The sequence below is a fragment of the Saccopteryx bilineata genome, chromosome 3 (genome assembly GCF_036850765.1).
Source record: "Saccopteryx bilineata isolate mSacBil1 chromosome 3, mSacBil1_pri_phased_curated, whole genome shotgun sequence".
Lineage (NCBI taxonomy): Eukaryota > Metazoa > Chordata > Mammalia > Chiroptera > Emballonuridae > Saccopteryx > Saccopteryx bilineata.
Window position 1 is genome coordinate 79,701,427 of NC_089492.1, and position 20,008 is coordinate 79,721,434.

Sequence of the window (20,008 nt, forward strand, 5' to 3'; positions counted from 1 at the left end):
ATTCCTCAGTTACTCTATAAAAACTCAGAGCATCGAATTACTTACAAAAAGTTTAAATGTTCCTAGTTAACGTGAAAACAAAATAAAGACACCTTTAGAGAAAGACTCCTCAGATAATTATTAAAAGTCTGAAAAGCAGTTTACTAAGGGCAGGTGGCCTTTTCCAGGTGCTGGATGTGGAGTTAGTGCTACCTAAGGCCACTTACGTGGTTCGGGGTGGGAGTGCGATAGGAACCACTAGAAGCGCGCGGGAAGTTGTTCGGGCCGCCGCTCGGAGCATGGTTCATCATCCTGACGCGTGGCTGCCCGTCACCCCCAGCTCCTTAGCTCCGGGCTCCATTCCGCAGCCGGCCAGCGGGGGGCGCGGGGTTCTCCGCATCCAGTCTCCGGGACCGCATCCCTGTTTGCCCCAAGGTCACAGCTCCGAAACGAGCTCGCTAGCGCCGGCCGAGGCGGGGACGCAGGGGGTGGCCCTCGGGGTTGGGACCCTGGCACGGGTGGGGCCGCCAGGCTCGCGGCCAGGGGTGCGGTCACAATGAACCCGGGAGGGAAGGCGCGGGGCGCGGCGCCCGGGCCGCACGGTGGGCGCTGCGGGAGGACTCCGCGCCCGTCAGGGGGGGGCGCGCGTAGATGCCCCGCAGCCCCGCGCGACCCGGAGCGCGGAGCCGGTTCCGCCCAGGGACCCGGGCGCGGCTACGGGAGAGGCGCTCCCAGCGCAGCGGGAGCAGCCGAGAGGGCGCTGTCCCTGCCCGGCCCGCCCTGCGCGCGGGGACAGCACCTCCGCCCTCACCTCCCCGCCACAAGGTCCGCCTGGGCCCCCTCCCTGGCCGCCCCCAGCACCAAGTTGGCGGGAGCCTATAAAAACCGGAGCCAGCGCCACCGATGACACACGCTGCCGGCCCCTAGAAGCCGCCGTTGGACCCGTGCCAACTCCTGCCCTGCCCGACGCGCCGCACCACCATGTCCCACCACTGGGGATACGGCCCGGAAAACGGTGAGTGCGCCGGGGCCCGGCCCGGCCCGGCCCGGCCCAGCATCTGCCCTGGCTGTGGACGCCAGGTCGCACGGCCCAGGTGTCCCGGTGCGCGGTGCCCGCCGCCCCAGCCCCGGCCTCATGCGCGGGGCGCCGACTTTTCATGCCCCGGCCAGGCACCTGCCAGGAATCCCCGCCGCTGGTACGCACAGGGCCCGAAAGGGAGCGCAGCCTGGGCGCGGGACGCGAAGACAGTCTCTTTCCGGCCCTCGAGCCGGACACCGTCCTACCTGTACCTAGAGGAAGCGAGGAAGATGACAGAGAAATTAGGGACCCTCACTCACACACACACACAACCCATCCTCAGGAGCACCTGTGGCTAAGATTCTGGGACCGACTTTCCCGGGGCATTTGGTGCGCAGGTTAGAATACATTGGGCTCATCTCTGAGTTTCCCCTTCGTCTCTGAAACCTGATGTTAGGGGATCTTCAGGAGCTCAGCTTTATCCGCTACGGATCTGGGTTCTGGAAACCTCCACACGCTACAGCAAGATGCGTCTTTGGGGGTTTGGGACTTCCCGGGCGTTGGGGATTCTGGCGGTGAAGGGAGGGACCGGCCTAAGCCGTGACTGCCCTCCATTTGGCACCAGGACGCGAAGCCCAGCCCCGAGCTGCTGGGGTATCTGAAGTGAGCTCTCAAGTGCCAAGTCCCAGACACCAGCCTGCCTTGGTGTCTGCCCATTTCAGTAAAACGTGCATGCAAATAGCTACTACTTGCATGGCTCTCACTGTTTGTTCTAAGAGCTTTTCATGCACGGGTGCCAATACTCACAACAGTCTGTAACGGTGGATGGAGGTCATTATTAACCCATTAAAAAATGGGGAGACTGAGGCACGGAGTGATGTGTTTTTTTCCCACCCCCAGAGGTTATTCAGCTCAGGGGTGCCACCAAAATGGGAGCAGAGCATCACTGCCCTTTCCTAGGGGTGTAGTGTGCCTGTCCCCTCACTAGGAGCTTAAAGGTCCCTTTTCAACCTAGGACCCCAGCACTGGTACAAGGACTTCCCCATTGCCAATGGCAAACGCCAGTCCCCTGTTGATATTGACACCAAAGCAGCTGTCTATGACCCTGCGCTGAAACCTCTGCATGTTTCCTACGAGCAAGCAACATCCAAGAGGATCATCAACAATGGGCATGCCTTCAATGTGGAGTTTGATGACAGCCAGGACAAAGCTGGTCAGTGTTATAATTATAATAATAATAATAATAAAAACAACTGGTACCTTTTACCCAGAAGCTGTTTTTCCAGCTGAATAGGGGGACCCTTCTCAGCCCTGGGAGAGTCACTCTGGGGACCATCCCACATGCCAGGCTCACTGAGGCAGGCTGATGACCTTGACATGACCTGGGGCTCTCTTTCCCTGAAGCAGTCCTGGTTGTCGTGCAAGGCACGGAAAAACTGAGACGTGCCTTTGAAAAGTCACCAAAGGCAAGATTCCTGGCAAGAAAGACCAGCAAGGATGAGTTTTATAAAATTAGAACTTTTAAGAGTCTCTGTCTGAAATATGTGCTTTCCAGGAGGGATGCCTGTCCAATAAAAAGTTCATTTGGGTGTGATCTTCAAGGTGGCAGTGAGGAGAGAGAGGAAAACACCGAAATTCTTGGGAACAATCTCTGTCTGAGTATTACCTGGGCATTGGGCTAGTGTGATAAATGAGGCAGTCTATCTACCCAGAAATTCATTCCACAGATGAGGATGGTTTAGAATGGGTGGATATACTTGGCTCATTACTGACAAAAACCAATGACCATAGTTTGTTTGCAATGAGCTGTGTACAGGGTGCCCATTGAATGCTTTGTTGTTGTTTTTTCTTGCTGAGAAATAGAACACTCCATTCAGACACAGCAGCCTTCTTTGCCCACTGGTTGATTTTATTGCCAGTGCCCTGGTTTCCTGAGTGCTGTCCTCTAAAGGTCATTTAATGCCGCCGCATGCACATGAGGGTTGGCGCTGTGGGAGTCAGGGGAGTGCTGGGACCAAATGAGGGGAAAAAAATGGTCTAAACTGCATAGTAATGACCTATTGTACTAATGTGTTATTATAAATGTTATCACAGCCATTAAAGCCAAGGTGACTGTTCCTTTTCGGTAGCTTTCCAATGCATTCAGTACAGTTTTGGGGGGGAAAAAATTCTTGTTCACTACCCTTTACCCTTTTTAAAGTTTTTTGACACTTGGCTCTCTTTTGGGAAGACAATTTAATTGAAGGTAATGCAGCGATAATATGAGAAATGTTTTTAACCTGTGCCCTGGGCCACCTCACCCAGAATACACACACCCTCTTGTGCACAGGTTCACACACATACACACATACACACATACACACACAGACACGGGATATTGAGTATTAGATTTAGTGGTGGGTGTTCAGTGGAGACACTCCTTTGGGGTTTCTGCTGTGTTGCCTTCCCAAACACGTCTCCCACTCCAAAGAAACAATTGCTCCAATGATCAGATTAAATGGAAGGGAAACAATTTCTTTCCTTCACATAAAAGAATACGGTATGTTGAGCTTATAACAGGACAAGGCCAAAGGTCTTGATGCTATTGTACATACAGAAAGGATGCTGTAAAACTTTGTTTGGTTACTTAAAAACCAAAAGAAGTCAGCTACTTTAGTCTGTAGCTGTCAGCTTTTTTTTTTTTTTTTAAAGAGACACAATGTATGCTCAGTGTTGCCAATGAAATCATTGTTTTCAGTGATTGTACCAGTTACATACCTCACTGGATGCTATATAGAATCCAATATAAAATAATATGCCAGCTGCCTGCTTAAGGTCTTATTTGGAACAAGGAGAAAAATCAAATAGAACAGAAATGAACTGTTTTAGTCATTTGTATTCTTGGAAAGTGGAATTCAGCTTTTAGTCTGGCAACTGTGACCCTCATCTGGGGTCAGACAGATTTGGGTTTAAGTTCCAGCTCTGCCACTAATGGCCCTGGGAATGGCAATAACCTGGCCTCTCTAAATTTGGTTTTCTTAATTATAACACTAGAGTAAGGTATTATCCACCTCAAAACAAAGATGGTTTTTACTGAGCTCTAAGATTAGCTCCCATTACTTGATAGTGTTTTTATATTTTTTAAGATTTTATTTATTAATTTTTACAGGGAGAGACGGGGGAGCGAGAAGTAGCAACCCATAGTTGTTTCACTCTAGCTGTTCATCGCTTGCTTGTCGTATGTGCCTTGACCGGGCAAGCCCAGAACTTCCAGCTGGCGACCCCAGTGATCCAGGTCAATGCTTTGTCCATTGCACCACCATAGGCCAGGCCACTTGATAGTGTTTGAACATTTTATTTTTCAATGACTGAACTCCCCACCTATTATATAAAAGCATGTACTGATTTCATATATGACATTATTATATAGTTATATGTCCTACACGAATCTGTCAAGTTCTGATGCATTTCTACATGAGCAGTAACTGAAGAGAGCTTTCTACTTCCCTTGTGAGGAACCCATATTATTCAATATTAAAGTGGTGGTTCTGTTTAAACTGTGAAACACGAAAACCAAGTGGTTTGGGTGGGGACTCAAACCCACGGCTATAGAGTCACAAGTATCCTTCACTTAATTCTTATTTTTAAAATTCTTACTAACACAATGAAGTGCAAGGCAAGTCAGGCACCCCGAGGTCAGGACAGAGGTCCAGTCCCTATCCTATAGCCAGAGCCCAGGCTGGGGGAAGGCATAAGCTCCGATAGTCACTTTGGTTAAATGCAACAAGGAAGTATTTTAGGGACTATGGAGACATAAGGAGGATTGGGAGCTGGCCTGAGTCTTTCAGGGAAGGCTCGCAGGGTAAGTAAGGCTTCTATTGAGGCTTGGCGGAAACTCCAGGTAAAGGAAGTAGGCAGGACACAGCTACTCAGGAGAGCACAGTGCCTGCCCTGGACGAGCAAGGAGGCGGCTGAAACGGGACAGATGCACAGTAGAAAAACCTGCTCTAGCCCTGGCCGGTTGGCTCAGCGGTAGAGCGTCAGCCTGGTGTGCGGGGGACCCAGGTTCGATTCCCGGCCAGGGCACATAGGAGAAGCACCCATTTGCTTCTCCACCCCCACCCCCTCCTTCCTCTCTGTCTCTCTCTTCCCCTCCCGCAGCCAAGGCTCCATTGGAGCAAAGATGGCCCGGGCGCTGGGGATGGCTCCTTGGCCTCTACCCCAGGCGCTGGAGTGGCTCTGGTCGCGGCAGAGCGACGCCCCGGAGGGGCAGAGCATCGCCCCCTGGTGGGCAGAGCGTAGCCCCTGGTGGGCGTGCCGGGTGGATCCCGGTCGGGCGCATGCGGGAGTCTGTCTGACTGTTTCTCCCCGGTTCCAGCTTCAGAAAAGTACAAAAAAAAAAAAAAAAAGAAAAGAAAAGAAAGACCTGCTCTCCTTACAATGTGAAAGACTCCTGTGTCACTCTGCCTGAACACTGTAACATCTTCAGCTGCTTTGGTTCAACGAGGAAACGTTTTCTTTTTCTAGAATGCAGAACGTATCAAATATTGATGTTAAGGGAAAACACATCTACAGGATTAAAACACAAAACCAGAGCAATCATACCATGCAGAGAAACACTCTTTAGATTTTTTTTTTCTTCTAAAGATCCTAGATTCTCAGGGTAGAAGAAACAGCAGAGATCCTCTAGCCGAAACCACTTAAAATAATCATGAAGAAACAGACTCCAGAGCGTAAGGAGCCCGCTGCTCATCGCCTCCTCAGTTTGTTGCTGTGAGACTAAATGGCAATCACTTAGAAATATTATAGAAATGGAATTTTTAAAAAATCTTTGAAAAGTAATCATAGTTAAGATTTGGCATGTACATATCGTGTTTCAAAAAACCAATATGCTTTGCTGAGCGCTTAAGTCTCAAAAATAATTTATCCTTTGGGTCACTCACATTTTTTAAGTCAACAGTATAACATCTCTTTTTTGTCGAGAGCTATTATTATGGTGTTAAAATTTCTTTTTATATCCTTTGCCGCTTACTTTGTACTTTTAAATCCTCAAGTTAATTTCCTCTTCCCCCTCCCTAAGGGAGATTTCAGTCTTGTAGAACTTCGATTCAGATTTTCAAGTATATCCTAATGTTATCTTACACCCAAACTTAAAGACTTGAGAATCAGGACCCGGGCAAGCAGAATTATCCCTCTGATTAAGCCTGAGGGAATTTCTTTCACATGTGGGGTTAATAGGCTGGAGCTAGAAGCTTGGGTTAAAATGCTCATCTAGCTTCTAAATTCCTTTAAAAATAAGCCACCTTACATTAATGGAAAATCATTAATCCTGTTAGGACTGTTGTTTTTCTTTTTTAGTTATTAAAAAAATGCCTTTCCCTGTTTGAGATCTTTTATTACCAGCTTTATCTGACAGAACAGAATAGCAGTCAAAATTATTAATCCCTGCTAATTTATTAACTCTTACCAATGAGTTTAAAACTCTCCTGTTTTATCGAAAAGCTAGAGGCAAATTTCACTGAAAGGTCAATGTCTGAATAGTTGGGCATATAAAACTCTCGTCAGTTCTGTTTTCTTAGAAATTGGAATGTTTTTTTTATCTGTTTTTATTAATTCAAGAAAGAAGGAGGGGGACAGCTGAGTTCTCCGGGCTCAGCACAAGACGGCCGTGATCTGGGTGACACGCGGCTCTCCTACCGGAGTCCTGCTCGCTTTCCAGGGATTTGCTTTCAGAGCTTCAAAATGCCCCTTCCACAAACCATCTTGTTGAAGGGAAACATGATCCCAGCAAACAGAAGTGCTTGTTGTGAAAACTGTCAATGGTGTGAGCACTGCGCTCAGGACCTACCTAACACAAGTGACCAGCACTGGACTGAATTATGTTCATGTCAAGAGTCTCTCTCTCTCTCTCTCTCTCTCTCTCTCTCTCTCTCTCTCTCTCTCTCTTTTAAATTCTTGTGCAATTGCCATATACCAAAATCTAAAAACTTCTGTTCTCTTGAATTTTAATTGTGTTCACTGTAGTCAAGAGTGACAGGTAAACATTTCATTCCTTCAGAAGAAATAGAACGTGGGCGGTTTTCTTTCTCACATTTTTCTACGTTGATATTCGTGTTCTTAACTCTTGTCAGTAGGCCGAGGGTTAGCGGCTGCTGCTGGGAATGCGTGATTTAGTAATGTTCCAATTATTCGTGGGCAAGACTGTTCACCTGCTGGAAATGCTCTGCTTTTAGTGGACTTATTTATTTACTTCATTCATAGGAAACCCCTTAAATTTTCATTTTAAACCAAAGATTATTGGGTTAGTTTATTTGTATTTTGGATCTAAGAGAGATTATCCACTGAGGTCTTTAGTTTGTTATTTGGCTGTGGTTTATATTCAGTGTAATAAAGTGATTAGGAAGAAAAAAAATTTTAATAAAAAATATCAAATAATAATCCTCTCTAATTACAATAGACTTTCAACTTACATAGCAACATAGTTTTATTTTAATAGGAGCCAAAACAGGGATCTGGTAGTAACAGGTTAACACTGAGTGTGTTTAATCATTGAACCCAGTGCACTTCTTTTTTTTTTTTTTTTTTTTAGTATTAGTAAGTCTTGTTTAATAAATACTTGTATGTACTCTTGCCTAATTCTAAAGGGTTTCTGAAATAAATATATTAGGATGGAATCTTAAGCTCCACAAAGGAGTAAATAGGGAGTAGCACTGAGCTTTATTATTTTTAAATTTTAGGACACTGATGTGGTTCTTCACAGGGAAGGGAAGATACATTTAGAAAGATCAGTTATTCCAGATGATTTTATTTAACTTACTTTGCCACTTGGTAGAATTAATGATGTTCCAAATGTAATACTATAAACGGGCTTAAAATGTAACGTTTTTAGCATGTTTTATAAGCACATGCGTGAATGTACCTGTATACACACACGTGTGCACACACACACATATATGTATTTAAATTTCAGTGCTGAAGGACGGACCCCTCGCTGACACCTACAGACTGGTTCAGTTCCACTTTCACTGGGGCTCCTCTGACGGGCAGGGCTCCGAGCACACAGTGGATAAAAAGCAATACTCTGCAGAGGTAATGGATGTTTATTTTCTTTCTGGAAAAAATGCAAAGTGATTATTTAGTTAGCATTCATTTCAAAAGCTTTTTTTAGTCTATTTTAAATTTTATTTATGGGGATGACATGGTTCGCCAAACCATACTGGTTTCGAGTGTACAACCCAACAGAACACCATCTGCGCTTTCGTAGATTTGACTCAAACCAGGGGAACCCCTTCTCTAATAAACGACCCTCACGTTGGTTCACCTTCGTTCTTTGTGACGTCACAAGTTGTGCTATAAAAGCATCTCCACAGCCCCTTGGGAGGCCTTTGCACAAAGTGGACACATTCAAACAGAGGACCCTGCTTTCACATAAATCCAGAAACAGAATTTGTGTCTTCCCTCAGACTACGCGACTCCCTGGGTTGTTGGAATCGCTTGCTAGAATGCCCCACAGTGGGTAATCGGTAGTGAGAGGAAACAGGTTTATCCCTGACCCTCGTCCCACCACGTTGGAAGCCCCCGGCCCTGCAGCCCCTGGCCCTGCAGCCCCTGGCCCTGGCCCTGCAGCAGAGGCCTTGGGCTCATTGCTCCGTGTGGTTTGTCTCCGGCTGCAGCTTCACCTGGTTCACTGGAACACCAAGTATGGGGATTTCGGGAAAGCTGTGCAGCACCCCGACGGACTGGCTGTTTTGGGTGTTTTTCTGAAGGTCAGTGGATGGCCCAATTCTCTTTTCCCCTGTTTTCAGGAAAGATTAACCAGACGGGAAATTGCTAGCAAATAGGACATTCTACAGAGAGCCTTTGGTTCTGAGGTATTTGGGGGCTGACTTTCCCCTCCGTGGGAACTAAGATGACTGGAGAGAGAGGTGTTTCTAGGTACTATTTAGATGTAAATGGAAAGATGCATACCTGTGAAATGTGAAGTGAGAAAGAGGAATACTGCCCACATCTACTAGTTGTTTTTTTTGTTGTTGTTTGTTTGTTTTTATAATTCAACTTTAAGCTGGGTAGTGAGTCCTGTTTCATGGTAGGTAATTGTGGGGGAAGAAGAAATTTTCCTCTACGCCCAAAGTTCTTCTAGCTAGTTTAATAATCAAATAGACATGAGAGAAGAGAAAATAATCAAATTTAATACATGCATAAGTATAGGAACTCCACAAACATGAGAGTCAGGGACCCACAGGCAAGAGAGATTTGAAGACAGAAAGGGACCATGCTCAGGTAAGACATCCTGAGCAAGGGATGAGGCGAGGTGCCTTGGGGGCTTCTGACAGTCATGCAGAATGATAAGAACAACAGATGCTTAGTAAATAGAAACTTGTTCAAAATAATCTCCTATGGGTAAGGCCTCTAATTCAAACTGTTCTGTGTAGTTAAAGGGGGTGGGGAGTTTCTCTTGAGCCTCTGGCTAAAGTTGACTTCAGCTCAAAACTGCAGACCATAGAGACACATCTTGGGGCAACTCACTTGGACCCCCACCTAATGCTAAATGAAGACCAGGTTTTGCAAGGGTGAGGAGCAGTGGCTCCATATTGGAGAATTTTGGGCAACAGTGGACAAACAGGTTGAACTGCCCTCTAGACAGTTGTAAAGCCAGCGGGGAGCCATCTGGGCTGGTGAGTCATGGGCCCTGAACTGTGTTAAGGTGAAAACTATATGAAATTAACCAGGGAAAACAGGAAGAGGGAGAGGATAAGGCCTTTAGGACCGTGGGAAAGATGCTGATTAGATGACAAAAGGAACAGGGCATCAAGGGGACATTCAGGAGGCAGCAGAGCGAAGGAAAGCCAGCGGAGGGAGAACAGTAAAAGGTAGGAAGGACCATAGGTAAACTTCCGCGAGAAGAGTAAGGTGAACAGTTGACCAGTGTCCTTCTTTTTGTAGTTGGAGGGCACCGTTGACACCGGGGAGGGTCAGAAGCGCCTTTTCAGGGGAACTGTAAGGGCAGAAGTTAAAGGCAGTTGTGTGATCTCACTAAGACTGACAGGTGCCAGTAGCAAGGGCGGGGTTTGGGTTCACTATTTGGAAAAATTTTGTCATAGAGCTGCTGGAATCCAAACCGGTGTGATACCACCTGGAATACTGTATCTTGTCCTTTGTGTCTTTCTACAGGTTGGCGCTGCCAAACCAGGCCTGCAGAAGGTTGTCGATGCACTGGGTTCCATTAAAACAAAGGTACTGTTGAATTTCTGCCACCTCCACGGGAGGGGTCTGTCTTCCATAATCCGCTGGTTTTGAAGAAGTATTTTGATCAGATTGAATAGTTTAAGTGTAACAAATGGTGAATAGGTGAGAGATTAATAAAGGTCAAATGTTGCTTATTTGTTTAACTCTTTTTTTTTTATCCAAAAGTTGATCCGTATGCCTAGTCTAATATTTAGACTTGTATTTACATAATCTTGCTTCCCTTCATTTGAACATCCATATACAAGAGTCAGAGACTCATGATTGACAGGAGGCTGAAAGATCATCTGGTCAGATTGTTCACACATTCAGACAGCAGGTGCTTTCCTGAGTACTCCCCGCACGCCAGTCACTTACTGTACTACAATGCTGAGCACAGCGAGTAAGGCCTGGCTCTGTGGAGGTGTAGATTTTGTGACATCCTTGAACTGATTCATCCCAGGTTGGAAACCTTTTGAGCACAATTGTGTTTAGGTCATCGGGCATTTGCTTGTATTAAATATGGCAGCCAGCCACGGCAGCCATGGCTTCCTAAAGCTCCCCTTCAGACTGAGCGGCTTCTGTCTTCTGAGGTGCTCACCTGCTACTTCTACTTCTAGCTTGGCCCCCTTGAACTGTGCTGAATAAACTGAGCTGGAAACCCTGGCTCAGAAAGGCCGTTGTGGTGTGTTCATTGCGGCACTATTTACAATGGCCAGGACATGCAAACAACCCCAGTGTCCACCAACAGAAGAAGAGATAAAAAATGTGTTATATATGTGTATCGATAGAGATTAATAAAATGACATATTATTCAGCCATAAAAAGAAGGAAATCTTGCCATGTGTGATAGCACAGCTGGACCTTGAGGGTGTTAGGCTCAGGGAGGTAAGTCAGGTTCCTGTGCTCATGTCTGCCAATCTGTATTCCCAAGTGAAACTTCTTCTGTTAATTTCTTTTTTGTTTTCTGGTGAACATGGACCTCTCTTTAAAAAAAAGAAAAGAAAAGAAAAGATAGTTTTGTAGCTATTATTTATGCCTGCCTCCTATTCTGACCACACGACACTTTTAACCAGAGCGTTTGCCTTGTACCAGGGTAAGAACGCCACCTTCACTGACTTTGACCCTCGCGGGCTCCTTCCTGCGAGCTTGGACTACTGGACCTACCCAGGCTCCCTGACTACCCCTCCTCTGCTGGAGTGTGTGACCTGGATTGTGCTCAGGGAGCCCATCTCTGTGAGCAGTGAGCAGGTGGGTTTTCTGCAGATGGGGTGTGTGGTCTGGGCGCAAGGGCTGTGGGCTCAGGCAGACCTGGCGTTATCCTTCGAGTACTTCTGGCTGTGCAATCACTGTGCACGATGCTGAACAAATAAACATGCCATATAACTACAACCTTAGCCTGGACAAAATTGAGAATAGGGTGAGAGAAGTGTCTGTCACCTAATATATGCATTTTTGTGAATGCTGAGAAAACAGAGGCTCAGGGCAATGAGATTTCATGCTCAAGGTTACAGAGTATCGGGGTAGTCTTCAGTCTCCTGCTCCCCACATCCAGCTTACTGCTTATGCAGCTTATGTCTGAGCGTTCCTGAATTCTCACCAAGGAGGGAGTCAGGCCTGTAGAAAAGGTATCTATTAAAATTCAGTCCATGGCCATGGCTGAATAGCTCAGTTGGTTAGCGTATCATCACAATATGCAGAGGTTGCCAGTTTGATCCCTGGTCAGGGCACATACAGAAACAGACTAAGACCAGGTGGTGGCGCAGTGGATAGAGTGTCGGACTGGGAGGCGCAGAAACAGACTAATGCTTCTCTCTCTCTCTCTCTCTCTCTCTCTCTCTCTCTCTCTCTCCCCCTTATTCTCTCTCTAAAATCAATCAATATAAATATTTTTAAATAACTAACTAAATATTAATAAAACTTAGGACACATAGCTGGAGCAGCAGAGACAGACATGCTGCCTTCCTATGCGATGTGGTCAGTGACGGTCAGGTGATGAATGCGTTACAGTCACAGTGGTGACGCAGGTCCCTACCATCAACTTAGATCGACAATGACTTCGGGGGGGTGAGTGTGGGAATATTACTGAACCAGAGAGATCAGGCGAAAGGCTACAGACTCGTGGCCACTGGCCTCCTTCTTCCTTAGATCATGTCTCGCTTAGGGAAAAGAAAGGACCACTTTGCAAAACAACCTCCGAGACACAGGAGATGGGTTGGGGGGTGCCGGTGTCCATCATGTGGCCAGAGAACAAATTAAAAAGGGAATAAAACTCAACCAAATCAAGGACTTACGTCCCAGCATGGGCACACTTACCCCTATGTTTCTGTGCATTTAAGCAGAGACAGGGGCCCATCTTTCGGCCACTGGGCTTGCAGACCCTGTGCATGGGTGGTAGTGTATCTTCCCTGGGGCAGAAGACAAAACTTTAACTTGCACCTAGAATCGTTGGTATTATTTTACATCTCAGAGGTATCTTACAAGTTTTTGATCATAAGATCAAAAGGAAAATGGAAAGTCAACTGAAAATGTCCTTTCAAACAACGGCAACAGTTTTGTGTGTATTCTGTAGAAATGCATTCATTCTATAAAAGCATATGTGTCTAATCTATATGCAATTATATATCTACTAGAGTTCAAATTTAATTTGAACGTGGATACGTAGTGCTGTGAATATTGGGGAATATATGAATGAGATGGGTTCTGTGAGTTTGTTCTTAAGTTGAACTGGCATGTAAGTTGGAACAGGTACATTTACCTGTTAAATACAACTTAGACAGATGTTCGTCTTAACATTGTATTTATTTTTACCTTTCTGTGTTTATAAATATATACTTAAACACTTTCAAATCTACAGAGCCTATCTCGTCCATAACCCGGGAACTGCCTGTACTATATTTCACCATGTAACACAGCACCGAGGCTAGTGCTGTCGTGAAACTTTTACTTTTTTATTTATTTACTATTTTTTTTTGTATTTTTCTGAAGTTGGAAACGGGGAGTCAGACAGACTCCCGCATGCGCCTGACTGGGATCCACCCGGCATGCCCACCAGGGGGCAATGCTCTGCCCATCTGGGGCGTCGCTCTGTTGTAACTAGAGCCATTCTAGTGCCTGAGGCAGAGGCCATGGAGCCATCCTCAGCACCCGGGCCAACTTTGCTCCAATGGAGCCTTGGCTGTGGGAGGGGAAGAGAGAGACAGAGAGGAAGGAGAGGGGGAGGGGTGGAGAAGCAGATGGGCGCTTCTCCTGTGTGCCCTGGCCAGGAATCAAACCCGGGACTCCAGCACGCCAGGCCAACGCTCTACCACTGAGCCAACCAGCCAGGGCCAGGTGAAACTTTTATTTTTAATTGTTTAAACTTTTATTGTGTCTTTTAGATGATAAAATTCCGGCAGCTGAACTTCAATAAGGAGGGGGAAAAAGAAGAACTCATGGTGGATAACTGGCGCCCGGTGCAGCCCCTGTACGGGCGGCAAGTCCGGTCATCCTTCAAGTGAGACAGCCCCAGGGCCTGTGTCCTCCCGGCAGCAGGGGTCTGGGTTTCCCAGCAGCTGAGCACACATCTGTTGGGTGAATTAGACCTTGGCTGGTTAGCATCTGGTTTTCTAGATCTTTCATCTCTCCCCTGTTGTGATTTCTATTAAAGTGGGAAGAGCCAGACCAGGTGTCATGCTTGGGCAGAATCACTGTGCCGGACACTTTCCTTACAATGGTGGCCTTTCTGTTACAGAGAATATAATTAGAGGGATAGGCAGAGGTACCTTGACTTTGTTTCCAGCATGTGGGTGATGAGCGCTCACATTGAAATGCTATTTTTAATGAGCAGGGAGAGCAGGTTGGGCTCACACCTGTATTGTGAGATAAACTGAGCTATGTGATGTAAATCTGGTAAAATACTCACGATGCTGTGTGACATAATTCAGACAAAAATGGCCCATCTCCAAGATGTTGTACGAAAGAGAAATTTTAATTTTCTTGTATATTTGTAGCAAAGTTATCTTAAATACGAGGTCTGCTGTAATTTAGTGACTTTTGAATCACAGAGGTGTAAATGAAGGGGTTATCTATCAAAGCTGTTATAATTATAGTTGTGATACAGAGTATATTTCAATCCAGATAATAAATATATCCTAAGTTAAGAAATGTTGTATTTTAGATAAAAATCATTCTCTAATAAAATCAGGAATTCTGTTTCGGCTGAGTGTATTTTATGCTTGGCGGTGGGTAATAATGGAGGAGCAAATGTGTATTTGTATAATTCCGATGAATTCATTGGTGATAACAAGCCATCATAGTCAACTTACTCATCATGGAAAGCGTCTCCACACAAGAAAAAACCTTGAAGGTCATTTCCTCTTTGCATCAAGGGGGACAAGGCAAAACATACTGAATAAACAGATGCCCCTTGAAAATAAAATAAATGACATGTCAGTCTATTCTGGTTCAGGCAGGTTTTTTGGATCTCTTATCTCTACTTCTACACGGCCCCATGCGATGGTGCCCAGGTGACCGGGTCTGGATTTGAAAGATGTCCTTGTTGACTTTCGAGGTGGGGAGGCTGGCATAGGCGGGTGCTGATATCTGTCTCATCTGGTCTTAGAACTTATCCCCACCATCACCTTTAATTGCAAAGTCTGTACACCCTTATCCTGACCTAGGGAACAGAGCATAAGGGACACAAGAAGGGACATCAGTAATGGTTACGAAACAATGTGAATGTACTTAATACAAACTAAGCACTAAAATATGGTCATTTCTATCACAATCTTTTTTTAAAGTCTAATGGAAATTACTTTTATATTATCTTGTGCTTTGTCCCTCACTTCTGCCAGTTAAATAAAGGCACATTCCACACAAAACAAACAGGTATTTCTAAATTTCACTTAAAAGATGGGCATGGCTTTGAACAAGCCCTTGGCACCAACATGAGGGGACTCGGGGGTGACAAATGCCGCATGCGGTCATGCCGGGTTCAGCAGTTCAATGGGTGGATTCAACACCTGGCTTTTCATCTCTGCACGGCCCAAACTGGGGCGTTTCTTAAGCTCTTCAAATCTGCTTTTCCTCCTTGGTAACATGAGGATTTTAATACTAGTGATCACATCACATTCTTGTGAGCTAATCCATGTAAAAGACAGACTTGCATGCTTAGAAAGCACTGAAAAAGATCAGCTATGACCAGCCCAAAAAACTATGGGCCAGGATCCAGTAAAAGTAAAAAAATAAAATAAAATAGAAAAACCGTTCAGTGTCAGTCCAATGCAGACCAGGCCACTGCTGCGCCCACAGCTGTGGATGACTTCACATGTCATCTTCCTCCATCATTTCTGGCTCTCTGGACACCCTGTCTCCTTTCTTGGGTGATGGTCCCAGGATCTATGCATGCCCTGACCGCTCTGTGAAGTCTTTTTATTTTATAGCAGGTGTCGGGAAACTTTTTGGCTGAGAGAGCCATGAACGCCATATATTTTAAAATATAATTCCGTGAGAGCCATACAACGACCCGTGTACATTAAGCATTATCCAATAAAAATTTGGTGGTGTCCCAGAGGACAGCTGTGATTGGCTCCAGCTACCGCAACCATGAACATGAGTGGTAGGAAATAAATGGATTGTAATACATGAGAATGTTTTATATTTTTAACATTTTTTAAATTAAAGATTTGTCTGCGAGCCAGATGCAGCCATCAAAAGAGCCACATCTGGCTTGAGAGCCATAGGTTCCCAACCCCTGTTTTATAGGGACCTCAAATACCAGATGGGTGTAAAAGAAGCATTTCCCCCCTTTGCTTCCAAGAAAGCACTTATGTAACCAGGAATTACAATCCAATTGCTTCCTTATTGCATGGCCTTCTGCACCCTACATTGAAGGGTATACTTTAAGACTTTTACTAGTCAAGGACACCACCCTGGAGTTCCTCCCAGCAGGGCCAGCAGAACAAGTCTGCAGCTCCCTGGCAGGGGTTCAGAGGTAAGGTGTCAAAAACACATAAAACTGAGAATGTTTTGAATAAAAGAAGGAAGTTTAGAGCAAGAAGTACAGTCATTAAGAGTCCTGCTGATAGAGAAGGCTATTCCAATTGTGCGACCTTGGACATGCTCCTTAATGATCCTGACCTGCTTCTTCCCCTATAAGGTGGGGATCGTAATATAGGTGACTGCTGATGACCACCACGTGAGCTACGGGCAAAGAGAAGTGCAGTCTGGTGCACTGGAAGTGCTCAGTAGGTAGTCATTCTTAACTCAAAGGAAGATCTGTTTCCAGCCCTCAGTTGGCTCAGTGGATTGAACATTGGCCCAGCATATGGATATCCTGAGTTCAATTCAAGTCATGGTACACATGAGAAGCAACCATCTGCTTCTCTCTCCTTCCTTTCCCACCTTCTCTCCCTCTTCCCATCCCCCAGCCAGTAGGTTGATTTGTTTGAGCATCAGTGCTAAGGATAGCTCAGCTGCTCCCAGTGTGTCAGCCTCAGGTGCTAAAAATAGCTCAGTACTCAAGCATCAGTCCTAGATGAGTTTGCTGAGTAGATTCTGGTTAGGGGGCATGTGGGAGTCTACCTCTCTAACACCCCTCCTGTCACTTAAAAAAAAATCTGTTTTCTCATCAAAGAAAACCAAGGCCATGTCCTCACCTGAGGGTTATAGCAGCCTCCACCTGGCTGTTTCAGGTAGAGTAAGGAAGAGGTTCAGGGAATGAGGTCGGCCTGGCTCCCCAGTTAAAACATTGGCTTCTGCTGTCCCTCACTGTGAGATGACAGGTGAGACACAGAACTAGCCGGGCTGTAATTTCCTCATCACTCAATGGAGTTAATTAGGGTACCTACTTGTGGGGGCTGTTTTGAGAATTTAAAGAGACAAAACTCTCAACACCATCCCTTGTTCACAGCAAGTGCTCAATAAATGTTAGCTAAGAAGATTGAGACTGTATGGACTCAGCCTTGCGGAGAGACACATACCAGGACGTGGCAGTTGGATTTTCTCCAGGTTCGCGGAAATGCGTAACCAAACAGGTGAGTGTGTGTGTGCCTCCCACAGCCACACTGAGGCCTTCACTTCAGAGCAGTCAGTCCTGCCACAAGCCCTGTGAGTCCCGGCTCTTCGGAGCATAACTGAAGGAACACCAACCACATCGTCACCAAGTCTGGATGCCGTTCAGTGGACACAGATGGTTCATTAGTCATGGGATGACAACCTTGGAGTGAATGTGGGGACACATGCATGGGACAGAGAGAGAGGGCTGTCGGGCTGACAGGCACCCCCATTGGTTTTTCCGCTGACCTTGCTGAGTTCAGTGAGCTGTCTTGTGTGTGTGTGTGTGGGGGGGGGGTACATTCCCAAGCATTCCCACAGTCTTTCCTACTATGCCCATGACCACGCCTTCAGTGAATTTGCTGAGTTTATTTTGCCTACCTCTCAGGTAAATCGGTCAGCTACAAAATAGTACTCTAAAGTGAAGGCAAAAATTAATGAATGGGACTACATCAGACTAAGAAGTTTTTGCTCAGCCAGAGAAACTGATAACAAAATAAACAGAAAGCCAACTAAATGGGAAATGATATTTTCAAACAACAGCTCAGATAAGGGCCTAATATCCAAAATATACAAAGAACTCATAAAACTCAACAACAAACAAACAAACAATCCCATAAAAAAATGGGAAGAGGATATGAACAGACACTTCTCCCAGGAAGAAATACAAATGGCCAACAGATATATGAAAAGATGCTCATCTTCTTTAGCTATTAGAGAAATGCAAATCAAAACGGCAATGAGATACCACCTCACACCTGTTCGATTAGCTATTATTAGCAAGACAGGTAATAGCAAATGTTGGAGAGGCTGTGGAGAAAAAGGAACCCTCATACACTGTTGGTGGGAATGTAAAGTAGTACAACCATTATGGAAGAAAGTATGGTGGTTCCTCAAAAAACTGAAAAAAGAACTACCTTATGACCCAGCAATCCCTCTACTGGGTATATACCCCAAAAACTCAGAAACATTGATACGTAAAGACACATGCAGCCCCATGTTTATTGCAGCATTGTTCACAGTGGCCAGGACATGGAAACAACCAAAAAGCCCGTCAATAGATGACTGGATAAAGAAGATGTGGCACATATACACTATGGAATACTACTCAGCCATAAGAAATGATGACATCGGAACATTTACAGCAAAATGGTGGGATCTTGATAACATGATACGAAGCGAAATAAGTAAATCAGAAAAAACCAGGAACTGCATTATTCCATACGTAGGTGGGACATAAAAGTGAAACTAAGAGACATTGATAAGAGTGTGGTGGTTACGGGAGGGAGGGGGGAATGGGAGAGGGAAAGGGGGAGGGGGAGGGACACAAAGAAAACAAGATAGAAGGTGACAGAGGACAATCTGACTTTGGGTGATGGGTATGCAACATAATTGAACGACAAGATACCCTGGACTTGTTATCTTTGAATATATGTATCCTGATTTATTGATGTCACCCCATTAAAAAAATAAAATTATTAAAAAAATAAAATAAAATAAAATAAAAACAAAATAGTACTCTAGCCATGAGGTTACATGTTTTCAGAGAATGCCACTGTGCTTTAAATCATTTATGGGGGTGGGGGAATATATATATATATATATATATATATATATATATATATATATATACACATATATATATGGCAAGTTTTAATGACTGCCACAGAACTTCAATAGAAATTTGAAAAAAAAAAAGTGCAATCCAAGGTTCCTGTGTGTTTAGAGCGTAGATCAAGTTATGCCTTCACAAGAGGCCGTTTCTGCAGAATATTTGTGTCATTGCCAAACTAAACAGAATAGACAGTTATCAATCTATACTCACATCCCTGCTGCCTTAAAATGTATTCTGTTAGAAACTTTCATGTTGAGGGGGAAGCAATGAAGCCTGCTGCCCACATCCTGCATTTCACCAGATGCTGTGTTATACTAGAGCCTCAGTCCCCATGAGGACAGAGCTATCTCTACACGGGTGAATGTGACCTGCTACAAGTATGCCGCGTTTCTGCCCTCTTCTGATAAAATCAAGCTCCAGCAGCCCTGTGGTTGACAAAGACACCTTTTGTGTCAAGTAAGTAGTGCGTGAATTTGGCTCTGCTTCAACTTACTGAATCATTGAGGAGAAACGACTCACTTTCGAACTTCTCGCATGTCATGAATGCTGGCACGTTTGTATTTCAAATGTGTTTCTTTTAAACAGAATTCTGAATCAACTCTTCATACAATCTTCCTTTGCTCTTCAGGGACAGGAAGCAAAGCCACAGGCTTGTATTGAAATGACATGAACAGTGCGTTAGCCAAACTTCATGCCTGATGCCAATTAAAACCTTGAAGCCCAAGGTCGCTGGCTTAAGCAAGGGGTCACTGGGTCTGCTGTAGCCCCCCGGTCAAGGCACATTTGAGAAAGCAATCAATGAACAACTAAGGAGACTAAGGAGCCGTAACAAAGAATTGATGCTTCTCATCTCTCTCCCTTCCTGTCTGTCTGTCCCTAGCCATCCCTCTTTCTGTCTCTGTCACAATAAAACAAACAAACAAACAAAAACCAAACAGATCGTGAGGTAAAAGACCCCAGGAGCGAATGCACTGGTCACCATCATGTTGCCTAGTCCACTTATGAAACAGACTGTCCTTAGAAAGTAGACCAGAGACCACAAAAAGGACTGTCTAGCAGTCAGAGGAGGAGTGCACAACACACAGAGCCTGTGACACAGAGACCTGGAGCCCAGAGAAAGGAGGAGAAACCAGGGCCAGAGGTGTGGGGTCTCCGTCCAC

General features: G+C 45.3%; 1 protein-coding gene across 1 annotated transcript; it reads left to right on the forward strand.

Annotated features, from left to right (window-relative positions):
• Positions 1 to 508: 508 nt before the first annotated feature.
• CA2 (carbonic anhydrase 2) lies at positions 509 to 14,396 on the forward strand. The gene is made up of 7 exons (XM_066266435.1): positions 509 to 994; positions 2,013 to 2,210; positions 7,947 to 8,065; positions 8,650 to 8,742; positions 10,148 to 10,210; positions 11,294 to 11,449; positions 13,579 to 14,396. The coding sequence occupies exons 1-7, from the start codon at positions 961 to 963 to the stop codon at positions 13,696 to 13,698; spliced, it is 783 nt and encodes a 260-aa protein (XP_066122532.1). The 5' UTR covers positions 509 to 960; the 3' UTR covers positions 13,699 to 14,396.
• Positions 14,397 to 20,008: the final 5,612 nt, after the last annotated feature.

Coding starts and splice junctions, on each gene's coding strand:
- CA2 (XM_066266435.1), top strand. CDS start 961: ATGTCCCACCACTGGGGATACGGCCCGGAAAACG. Junction 8,066..8,649: donor AAAAGCAATACTCTGCAGAG/GTAATGGATGTT, acceptor CTCCGGCTGCAG/CTTCACCTGGTTCACTGGAA. Junction 11,450..13,578: donor TCTCTGTGAGCAGTGAGCAG/GTGGGTTTTCTG, acceptor TGTGTCTTTTAG/ATGATAAAATTCCGGCAGCT.